Source organism: Salminus brasiliensis, chromosome 16, assembly GCF_030463535.1.
Source record: "Salminus brasiliensis chromosome 16, fSalBra1.hap2, whole genome shotgun sequence".
Lineage (NCBI taxonomy): Eukaryota > Metazoa > Chordata > Actinopteri > Characiformes > Bryconidae > Salminus > Salminus brasiliensis.
This window is the reverse complement of record NC_132893.1, coordinates 5,488,594-5,500,829: the sequence shown is the minus strand read 5'-3', so window position 1 is coordinate 5,500,829 and position 12,236 is coordinate 5,488,594. Positions and strand designations below refer to the sequence as shown.

The 12,236-nt window shown below is 43.2% G+C and overlaps 1 protein-coding gene across 3 annotated transcripts in view; it reads right to left on the bottom strand.

The window, feature by feature from the left end:
* Positions 1-786: 786 nt before the first annotated feature.
* LOC140536669 (WD repeat-containing protein 70) overlaps positions 787-12,236 on the bottom strand; it is a 61,506-nt gene continuing 50,056 nt past the window's right edge. For all 3 annotated transcript variants that reach the window (XM_072658610.1, XM_072658611.1, XM_072658612.1), the window contains 3 exons: positions 10,026-10,142; positions 8,863-9,025; positions 787-1,441 (listed from right to left, as the gene is read on the bottom strand). In XM_072658610.1, the coding sequence (XP_072514711.1) occupies positions 1,354-1,441; positions 8,863-9,025; positions 10,026-10,142 (368 nt within the window). In that variant the 3' untranslated portion in view covers positions 787-1,353. The remainder of the gene's footprint in view (positions 1,442-8,862; positions 9,026-10,025; positions 10,143-12,236) is intronic.

Genomic DNA, 12,236 nt, shown 5'->3' with positions numbered 1-12,236 from the left:
ATTTTGGAGGTGTGGAAAGATCTCCCTGCAGGAAAACTAAAAGCCAGTCCTGAAAAGAATGGAGCGGTCTTAAAGGGAAGGGATAGATGGACTAAACGCCCAAACATCTGTTTAGAGGCTTCCAATTCATTTTCTGTCGTTTCTGGTGTTGTTTCTGTTGGCAAATTCAAAATCCAAGCCTAAGCGTAGGACTGCTGATCAAGTAGCCGCGCTTGCGGACTGTGTGGAAACCAGTACGACTGTTATAATTTTGTGGCAGATCAATGTCTCAAACATCTCGGCCATCGATTCGCCCTATGAAGAGAATCAATGGCTGACATTTTGCTACTGTAATATCAGTGTCTGCTTCTCTGCATGACTGCCAGCTCTCCGAAAACACTGATGCTTGATGAGAACCGGCCATAAAAAGTGGAGTAGCTAAAAAAATGATTTCTAAATAAATATTTACTGAGTGCTGTGACTCACCAGGAGAAAACCAAACACCTCTGGACTGACGGAGACAGACGACAGACAGTGCGTTCGGTGGAAAAGTCCTGGACTGAAATGAGAGAGGGGGGGGTTGATGGATTGCGACTCTTGAGATTCAGCAGATTGGAATCTGTTATGACACAGCAGCCTCCTGTTTGTGTACAGGCCCAGAGTCGCAGAGCTGGACCCCGGCACAAACATCTGAGCTCACTCTGCTGGCAGGCCACAAAGCAGTCATCGAAACGCTGTGGTGACCGCAGCAAGGCTCTGAGCGTGCCCTGCAGCTCGAGGAGAAAAAATAATAATAATAAAAAGACATACATGACAACATTTTCTTTATTAGAGAAATTCATGCATGGCCACGCATCATTTGGATCTTTTGGAGAAAGCTCATCTATGTGTCATCAGAACCAAAAAAGGTGAACAAATCTGCAGCGTAGGGAGAAAAAAAAAAAAGCAAACACAAGAAAGCAAACATAATTATCGAAGGGTTTCGCCAGAGCCAAAACACGAGAAAAACTCTAACTGACCACACACACTGTCCTTGTTTATTTTTAAGCATGACGGCAAAATTCGAATGGAAAAGAAAAGAAAAACGATATCAAGGCCAAGCTACTAAAAAAAACTATCCAAACCACAGTCTGTACAATCTGGACTTCTGCCCATTATGGAAATCAATTACAAATGGGCTTTGCACAGCGTAGAGGCAGTCTCTCTCCTTCTCGCTCGCTCACTCACTAACTCACACACTCATACAAACTCTAAAACTGGATGAAAAAGTTCAAAAAGTCAGAATTCATTTTTGGGAGGTTTAAAACTCCACCAGAGCTTAAGTCCACATGAACTCTCCACACTGAGGAGGACACCCAAACAAAGCCCTTCTCTTCAGATCTTGCGTTTCTTCCACTCCGGCTCCTTGTCAGCCTCCTCATCCTCCGACTCCTCTTCTGCAAACACAGGTTCCGGCTGAGTTCTGCACAGAAAGAGAGACAAGTACAGTCAGTCAACCCTGTTTGCTGCTGCCGCTCTTGGCTATTATAAACCGTCCTTAGTTGTCCTTCAATCATCATTCCCCCTCCCCTTGCCCCAAAACACACACACTGACAGCAACATTGCCCAGAACAGAACATCACACACTTAGAATAGGAGGAGAACCTGGGATCTTGCAGAATTCCTTGTGAGCAAACGTGACTTTAATAATAACAAGAATACCTAGAAAGTGTATTTCCTGAAGGGAACGCAGAATGGTCGCACAGCTGAAGCTAGCTTGTTGCTATGTGGTCTCTAGGCTGCAACTCTTTTTGCTAGGTGGTTGCTATGGTATTCCAGGTAGTTTCTACAGTGTTGCTAGCTGGTTGCAATTGGTATGCCAGTCCTGCTAAGTGGTTGCTGTATTATTGCTAGGTGGTCTATATGAAGTTGTTCAGTGGTTGCTATGTGATTGCTTTGGTATTCCAGGTAGTTGCTATGGTATAGCTAATAGGCTGTTACAGTTATGCAAAATTGTTGCTGTAGTATAGCTAGGTGGTGTTGCTGATTGACTTCTACAGTGTTTCTACAGTGGTATCTCAAGAAGTTGCTATGATGTTGCAAAGTGTGTGGCTAAGTGGTTGCTACGGTATTGCTAGATGCTTGCTACAGTGTCATTAAAAAAAAAACTGGATCCCAAATAAACAGGGAGACACCAACACCATAGCAATGACCTGGGATACCATAGAAACTGACTAGAAGCATCCTAGCAACCACCGATCAACACCACTGCAACCACTTAGCAGCACTAGCCTCATTATAAAGTAAAAAAACAAAAAGGAAATGTAATAATGCATGTGCACTGGAATGGCAGGTGGTTGCTATGATGTTGCAAAGTGGATGGATAAGTTGTAGCTAATACATTGGTATGGCATCCCAAGTGGTTGCTATGGCACTGTTAAGTGGTTGCTATGTGCAAAAGCCGGCACCCAAATAAAAGTGTGTGGGGGGGGTAAATTAATTTTATTAATCTCAAAATCTAACTGCATAACTGTACATCAAAGTACACACAAAGTATACATCCAGTATGCCCCAGCATGTTCATGTCCTGTACCAACCTACCAACTACTAAACAGTGCCATAGCAACCACCCATCAACACCACAGCAACCACTTAGCTGCACTAATAAGACTAAACACAATAAATAACACATCTAAAGTCTTATTTAATTAGTAGCCTGGATAAATCATTAAGAGTTAAGCATTAAAAGACAACTCGTCACCATTCATTTGTCTTTGTTTATTTATCCGGATTTTCGTAAGATTTATACAACTGGACCTTTACAAAGCATGGTCTCATACCCCTGTTATAACAACGCATGGTACAGTTCAAAAGGCCAGGTATACTCCCACATCTGTTACAGTGCTTTCAGCTCATTGTGAAAACGAGCGGCAACTAATACTGTACAAGTGGATGCCTTGATTTGTGACGGCAAAATGGTCCAACTGAGGTTCTGTGGGAAAGCGAGGGACCTGCCGTTACTCTTTTAGTAAAGAAAGACCTGCCAGAGCTTCTGGGAGAGCCTGAATAAGGCCCTCAGACAGGAGATTAAGACGGGAAGGAGTGGTAGAAAAAGAGATGGAGAGAAAGGGAAAGGGTGAGGGACTGAGTGTGTGTGTGAGAGAGAGAGAGAGAGAGAGAGAGAGAGAGAGAGAATGATAGGGAGGCGAAGGGATTAAGCCATTTCCCTACTTTCATCACTCTATTCAGCACAGTGATTAAAATGCAACATCTGGTGCAGGGTGAGTCACGGCGGGGACGCAATTTGACCAGAGAGAGAAAGAGAGAGCGAGCGAGCAAGCAAGCGAGACGGACGCATATATTCAAGAGACTGCTCTTAGGATTCTTTTCCTGACATCTCAGAGACACCTTCAGCCTTTAAAGGTTTGACAAATAGCACTCCATGCTCCTCTGAAACCCTCGTCCCTCACCTTCACCAAGGTTCTGTAAAGGTTAGTGGTGAGCTCACCACCTGCTCTGCGTAGTTCAAAGAGATTACAACCCTGCATGCTTCGTGGAAACGCTCAATTAACCGCAGCCTAATGCTAGAGCCCGGTCCGGCCAGGTCCAGCTGCCATATGCCACACGCCGCAAGGATCCAGGGACGCGGTATTCTCCGATGAGATCACCCCAGGACCGCCGGTGAGGCGGTAACTACTGAGGAAGTAAGACTGAGGGCACATTAGTGATTAGTAGGACAGACACTGTGTGCAGAAGCAGCGGTGACACAAGAGAAGTTATGTGGTTGACATGCAATCACTATGCAGGCTCTCAAGTGTCTGCTGCCTAGTATCTCCATGTGGGCAGGTCTCCGAGCTTGTGTGTGCGCCTGTGCATCTCACCAGTCTGCTCTCCGACACCTGAGGAAGGCAATTAAAGGTGCACGACAAAAGGAGAAACAGGATCATTGGGCCACGGAACCCTTCCTGTGCCAAAGTGCTACAATAGCTCTTGTTAGTGTCAACAGTGTCATTAGCTGTAGTAATTGAGGGATGTGAGCGCGGGGTGCGCGCTCCTCTAAAAGGCTGCACTCCGTTGTAATGATGTAGATAAGGTTACAAGCTGAAGCTCAGACGTCAGAGTCACCAAACAGTAGCCTATATTTCAAACGCACGTCTGTTGGGGTACAACAGACTATGTAAACGTCTGTCACGAAACTGAATGATAGTACACTTAGGTAATCTCGTGGATTACACAGATGCGCAGCACTTAAATGTCCATTTTCATTCGTCATGACATACAGATTGTCTCCAGCTGAAAAGACCTGCTTTGTGGACAGCAACGACTTACAAAAAAGCACCAAAATTGAAGGACAAGTTCTCTTCAAGACCTGAAATCACAACTTTACCAGCATTCAATTCCGAACAATTCTGGGAGAACTTCTCAGTACAGAAGCAATTATCAGCTTCAGGGCTGGATATTAAAAAATTCCGAACTCTTCTTTTTACAACCGTCCCAAAAGCATCCTGAAACTTTGTCAGCCACCCCAAAACTTTTATAACTGTTGGTTACTCCTGGACATTGGCTTGGACCACTTTTAGCACTCTTATGTTGGTGGGTTTCCTCCCCAACTGCTTGCTTCAGGTCCTTCTACAACATTTCTACTGGATTAAGGGCAGAACTTTGACTGTGTCATTCCAAAACATTAACTTGTGTGCTTAGGGTCATCGTCCTGCTGCATGACCCAGGTTCACCTGAGATTCAGCTCACTGATCTAACAACTCACTGACCTGTCCTGACAATTTCCTTTTGAGTTTCCTGGTAAAATTCAGAATTTATTGTTCAATCAATGATGGCCAGCCATCCTGGCCTGAGATGCAGCAAAACAGGCCCAAACCATGATACTACCACCACCGTGTTTCACAGATAAAGTTTTTACGCTGGAATGCAGCATTTTTTCTCTGCACACTTCTGGACTGCTGCAAGACTGCTATTGTATTCCAGGTGCTTGTCATAGGGTTCCTTAGCAGTTGTTTAGTGGGTGCTATGGTATCCCAGGAGGTTACTACGGTGCCTCAGAAGAGTGCTAGTGTGTTGCCAAGTGGTTGCTGTGGTACCCTATGTGGTTAATTTGGTGTTACCAGTATGTCTGCATCATTGCGACAAGAATATAAATCGGAATTCAATATACACTATATGGACAAAAGTATTGGGACACCAGCTCTTTCATTGTTTCTTCCATAATCAAGAGTATATATAAAAAAAGTTTGCCCAGCTTTTGTCAGAGTCTCTACCCTACTATAGGCTTTCTACTAGATGTTGGAGGAGCCTTGCTGTGAGGATTTAATTGCATTCAGCTACAAGAGCGTTAGTGTGGTCACGATGTTCACCACCTCACCTCATCCAAAATGTATGGGATGGAGAACCATTCATCATTCCAGAGAACACAGTTCCACTGCTCTACAGCTCAATGCTGAGACCCCTCTAGCCCACGCCTGGCATTAGGCGGCATGGTGCCAATGGGTTCATGTTTATCAGCTCCAGGGAGTCCTATTCTAATGGCAATACTTGTCTACAGGGACTACACAAGCTGTATGTGTGTGCATTTATACATCTGTGTCAGCAATGGGTGTGACTTAGCTGAATGCTTTCATTAGAAGGGGGTGTCCAAAAACATTTGGACATATAGTGTAATTGTACACTTCAATTCACACCACTTCACAGCTCAATATGAAATATCTACCATAGTTTTGGTCCAACAGGACCTTTACAAAGGTTAGTTGAACACCTGTTAGAACTCCAACAACCAAACAACCAAACCTGAGCTCAGTAATATACCTCAGAATTGTTTTAACACTAAAAATGAATGAAAGGACCTTTCTAGGCGCATCTCGCTCCTTCAGCTAAATGCAGCACAATGTATTTCTATAGTCCTGCTACCCGCTACGAACTCTCTGCTCCAAATTAATCCAATCTGGACAATTCCACAGGGATCTGGATCCCCCTCAGGAAAAACAAAAAACAAGACAAGAGAATTCATCAACAGAAATAGATGGCTAAACCTCCTCACTAATACTGCTTCCAGAGGGTCCAATCCAGCCATGCTATCCGTTACCAAACAGGCCACGTCAGGGTGGACTCTATCTGGCCAAGCCGGTGGGCGAGCAGACCACCTCTGAAAGCAGCTTCATTCCTTCATCCCAGTCCAGGTAAACATCCTGTGGAGGAATGAGGACGAAAGAGAGGGGGAGAGATGGAGCGATAGCAGGCTGACAGCTTCTTATCAGCCAACACTCCAGTAGAAAGCATTTTTCCCAGTTCTGCAGGGATCTAAAAGCGACCCTCTTTACTGTGATGTATGTGCCAAAGACGCCAATGCAATAACCAAAGCAGGTACCTTCACTTATAGTCTACAATCTCACTACAGTCAACTTTAGTGCTTATCAACAGAGCTAAACATTAGGGCTTTGATACTCAATAAGGTGAATTTTCGGCACAATCTTCTAACTAGGGATGCAGGGATGCACCGATACCGCTTTTTTTGTAACCTCCTTCCAATACCAATACCTAATCCTAAATATTTGTGAGTACTGAGTACTGATAAAAACTCTATTTATCCTTTTTAATCAAGTTTCTATAAATCCTGATGTGTTTATACCATTCAATTTGTTGTGTGTTGTTGTCGTAAAGGAAGAAGAGTTTACTGGTTGAAGAACTTCAAATTTAAATGGTTTCAGAGCCATTAAAATACAAAACTGGCAGTGTAGTAACAAGTACAATTAAAAGTGCACAGGCTTTCTACCTATATGTGCTTAACTCGCACTTGTTTCTACACTCTAACTGAAACATAAACTGCTTATGCAGCAATTTAACATTCAAGTATATGACTGTGTATTGAGGTAGTAAACTTTATTGATTGGCTTTCAACTGGTTCAAACTAAAACTAGCCATAAAGCCATTCAGTCGGTCAGAGTGTGCTGTTTCAGTACAAAAGCTTGCCTAAATAAAATTCTAGCATCAACACTTTGAAGTTCTTAAGAATGTTCTTAAATGCAATTCTCCAAATTCCAAAAATCCAATATTTTCTTAAAATGTTCTATATTGATTTTCTTAGGATACTTTGTGTTCTCTTTTTTATATACCCACAAACAACCAACTAATGATGATAAATAACAATAAAAAACGTAAAACGTAAAAAATTAACCTTGCACTCATGCACTCAAGAGTCACAATTCTAGTGAGACTGAGGAACTCTGTGTAAACCAAAACTGAATAATTGACTTTTTTGCTGCAGTAAACCCAGAGAATATTGTTCTATAATAATTACCTGCTTCACCATCATTTAATAAACAAAGGCCAGGGTTCGGCTCATAAATAAAATGTAACATTTTCATCATTGTAGCGTTTACAAACTTCCAAAAAGTCCAAAAACATGGTATTTACCTTGAACAGAAATGAGGATCACAATTGGCAGGTTTTGGAGGCGAGTGATAAATTACGCTAAATGCAACAGAGCTTTTTATGCATTTTGTAGCTTATTATAAATGGAATGTTTTAATTTTAATGACTAGTGTTTCCATTATTTAGTCAAATCCATGCAGAGTACAGCAAAACGGGGGACAAACAGAATCACACTAAGAGCTTGAAATGACAGTGAAGGAAATAGCTTTGGAAAATATGAGAACTGTGGCGTGACGTTGGAAAGCTATTATTTTCCTTATGTTAAATAAAAAAAAGCTAAAAGTATTTAATAAGAATCTCTACTTTTTTTGTGTTAAATTAGACACTAATTCTAAAAAATGACCTATTTAACTTATGCTTTTAGAGAAAGACCAACTGTAAGGTTGAGAAAATATTTAAGAACATATTTTGAAGAATACAAAATATTCTTTAAAAAATGATTCAAATAAAAGAAAAATTAAGATATTTTATCATATATATATATATATATATATATATATATATATATATATATATATATATATTAAATATAAACTTCTATATATTATTATATATAAACTTATATACTGATATTTTTTTGAAGATTTCTGGTTTATCTTACACCAAGTATGAAGTTACATAAAGAAAGCACACAGAATTTCATCTGCCCCTGGTCTGTACAGATTTTTTCGTTTTAAGCATTATTTTCCACCCCTCAAAGTACTGCCGTTATTTTGCAACTGGCATTTTTGTTATTAACAAAACTAAGAGTGAAATAGGCTGCATCAGGAACTGTTCTTTATTGTATTGATTCCATAATTAAGTGCCAGTATCAGCATCAATATCAGCACCAGATCAATACAATATCGGCACACCAGTAAATTAAACATGTGACTAAAGTTGGGGGGTGTGAAGGAAATCTGTTAGGAATTTGAATTATAGAAAACATTATGGTAAACCCTAACAGTCCTGCTTATCTGAATAATATCTGAATAATAGTTTTTTCCATTTCCCTTTGATGACCTTTGTCTCTTCTGCTGCTCAATCTGCAACATGAGCCACTACAGCTCCAAACCTATACAGCTTTTTAAACATTCATGCGTCTGTCAGCCTAGGTGTGACACCAGGGGTGTGATACGCAGGTGCAACCTGAACTGAGTCACGCACACACAGACACACGCACGCACACACACATACACACACAAACATGCTCCCTTTCACACATTCTGAAATACACAAAGGCCCCTCAGCACACTCTGGTTACAACAGAGCAGCAATACTCGCCTATGTCACTGGCTTCGTCTGCATAAGGGGCTCCACGTTGCCCTTATGCCTGCCAGGTGGCTGTGGGCTTTTCTTTCCCCCCTATTTTCCTTAGACTCTGTGTAATCACAGGCCTGCCTGTCACTCTTTCTTTCCCTCTATCTCTCTGCCCTTTCCCTTTTCCTTCTGAGAGTGATGCGAAAAGACTGCTGGGTTGCTTACTGCGTATAGGCCGGGGCGACCCAGTACGGGTTATCCGCTGCTTCTTTGGCGTGCCGCAGGATGGCCTCCCGGGGATTGCTGTCGTCCGTCTTGTCCAGTGCGATGTTCTTCACAATGTAGGACGACAGGGTGCCGCCGTGGGCCGCCACACGACCTCCCCTGCCTGCTTCGAACAGGAGAAAGGAAGGAAACAAACCACATGACTTACCCCTTCCATACCGTGCAAAAAAAAAAAGTCTTAAATTAATTTCTTCTAAAAGCGAGAAAAAAAGCCTGTCGTAAAGTGATATGGCTCAGTAAAACCTGGGCCTCTTTCCCTTACACATATACACGCCTAAACGTTAAAGAAAACATCCTCCTCCGCATGGCGAAAGTATATTTATGTTGAGATTAAACATGGGATACAGCAAAACCTGCAGGAGGGTGCTGAGTTGCTGTCCCGTGATCTAGGTGCTGAGCCAGTTAAAGTGATAGTTCAGTGAAAAAACAAGTTTTCATATCTTATGAGGCTTAAAATATGTAAGATTTATCACACTTGTATAGACAAGTACTGTCATACAGTGTCAGAAACCATATAAGCACATCTCACTCCATTAACCAACTAAACATGGTTTAATGAAAGCTTTTAGTTCCAGTCCAAAAAACTAACAAAAAAAACCCAACATACACCAAACTAGTCTCCACTGACTGACTCCATTTTATAGAGTTATAGTAAGGGGAGGGAATTACACAAGTTTGATTTTTGGTCAAACTACCGCTTTAAAAAGGGGGCGTTTGGACATACCCAGTGACTGGGACACGGAAAAGGTCGGAGAGTCGGCGGGGAGGGGCGTCCCAGGGCTGAGCTTTACTTTTCTTGTGGTTCTGTTCTGAAGGCTGACTCAAACACAGTAGTAGAAGAGCCAAGCCAGTCCCCGCCTGGTCCGCTGCCAAGTCTTTAATAAAATCTTACAGCCTGTTTACTTGAACCCGCAGTCTCGATCCCACAGAGCCCAGCCACAGCAGCTTAAGATCTGAGGAAACTGCAGCCAGGCAGGGACGAAGCAGGAGGCTGGGACCCGGCGGGACAGACACTCATGTACGAGTTCCATTAGGTTTGGGCTGTGTGCTGATAAGGCAACGTCCCACAGGTTAAAGGAGGGGGAAGGAGGGGGTTACATCACCTGGGCCAGACACTGGTGGCTCGGGCTTGTGGGACTTCATGGGGTCAAGTCGGTCCTTCTCCAGCTGCTTCCTGGTGCTGCGCTGTCTGGCCTCTCGGAACATTGGCAGAGCGTGGGCTGCAGAGAGCGAGAGACACACACGCAGACACATTTACACATTATACAGTGTATATATTTACACATATACATTCACACACATACAGTTCTCTGTCAGAAAACCATTAAACCTGATAAACGTGGTGGAGGGTGCGCCTGCTGTACCAACACTGCATAACCAATGAGAAGTGAAAGCCCAAATCAGCTCTTCTATATAGTAGCCTGTGTGCCACTGCCCTGATCATAACTTGGCTTGTTTGACATGAAGAACTCCTATAGTGTGTAAAGCTCACATTTGGATGGATGAAGTCACAATAATCCAGGGGGTGGGCGTGGGATGGACGCTTCACAAGGCACAAGGCCCTCGCATCCCCTCCTCAAATCAAGCCCTGTATACAGGACTGCACAGACGTCTGCATCAGAGAATGAGAAGCATGATCTCTCTCCAGAGCCTCGTCTAACGGAGAAGGACGTAAAGTGAGTACTACACCCTTGAGCTCCATCGTAGCAACCAGTGAGGGTTGTAAAGCTCGCTGTGTTTTTATTTACCTTTGATTAAGGTCTCCCGATTTCACGGTGTGTCAAACACAACCAAAACACATGACTGTGGGAGCTTGTATGTAAGTGTATGTGTGTGTGTGTCTGGGCTGCACTCCGGGGTCACGGGGAGAAACTAGGAAAGATGAAGCGATTTTCCATTCAGGGGCTCTGTTGTCACTGTGCAGTGTTAATTCTTCTCCTGCATGCTACATTAAGCAAAAAGGTTACTGGTGACACATTCAATCGTTCCTTTTTTTTTTTTTTCCGCCGTTCGTCTCTCCCTCAATGGGCCATCATTCCGCTTCCCCCCTTGAATTTTCCATGGCTATCTGGAGATGCGTCACTCAGCTCGGGCCTATCACCTTACCGCGCGGTGGTTAAATCGTGTGGTAAATATTAAGCACTACTACGAGCACTGGAGATTGTCCTTAATGGTATACAGTGGGATAAGAGCCTTCGATTGCTATGTGAAACTGAAAGGAGTTGCGTTGTGTACAGAAAAAAAAAAAGGGGGGGGGGGTGGTGATAGTGCTGGGGACAAAAGAGTGTGTATGTGTGTGTGTGTGTGTGTGTGTGTGTGTGTATATGTGGCACGCTCTGGCGTGACTGAAGCCCTCATGGCAGGCGCGTGGCTTCTGGAGTGGCGGCCACTAATGGCATCGTGCCCTGCGGGTGAGGGACCGCGTGGGACAGCAATCCGATGGAAAGCACTCACGCACACGCACACGCACGCACGCGCACACACACACACACACACACACACACACACACACACACACACACACACACAGATCTCACTGCAGCACTAATGGGCCTGTGAAAGAAGTGAATAGAGGATAACGCCTCTTAGGGCAGAGGGCAGCACTACTGTTCACCCAAACTCCTCTGGCATTACATATGATGGATACGGTTCATGTTAGTCAGTGCAATGAGTGCAAGCTTGTGTGTGTGTGTGTTTACACGTGTGTGTGTGTTTACACATGTGTGTGTGTGTATATATATATATATAGCCTGCAGTAATTGCATGGCCAGGGGAGGACAGGCAGACTGCATGGGCTATCTCTCAAACAAAACACAAACATTTAGTTACACGCCTATCTTTGATGGCTTTGATCGCTGTCATGCAAAAACCTGGTATCTCCATTTCTGTCATTCTTGTTTCCAAATTTTATGATGAACGGACCAATAGAAAAGCTCCAGGATGTAGCATTGAGTATTACTTATAGTTCTTATCATATCAACACCTGGTTTGGTAAATCAGGGCTTAATGATGGTAAATCAGCTGAACTGCTGCTGCTGATGATGATGGGATTGAACACATCCACGCTGTGCTGGCTGGACTGGGAGGCGTCCAGGAGAAACCCGGAACCAAGCTCTGATTTTCAGACCAGCTCACAAGATCTCACTACTTTCTTCTCGCTACTTTTTACTGGATTTATGTTTGTCTGCATCTAATTTTACAGTAAACTTATTGTTGAGAGAAATCATTTTAAATAATGGTCCCTAAAAACTCAGAGATACTGCAGTCATGCAAAAAAAATTCCAAAACTTCATAGAAGAAGAAAAACTTAACTT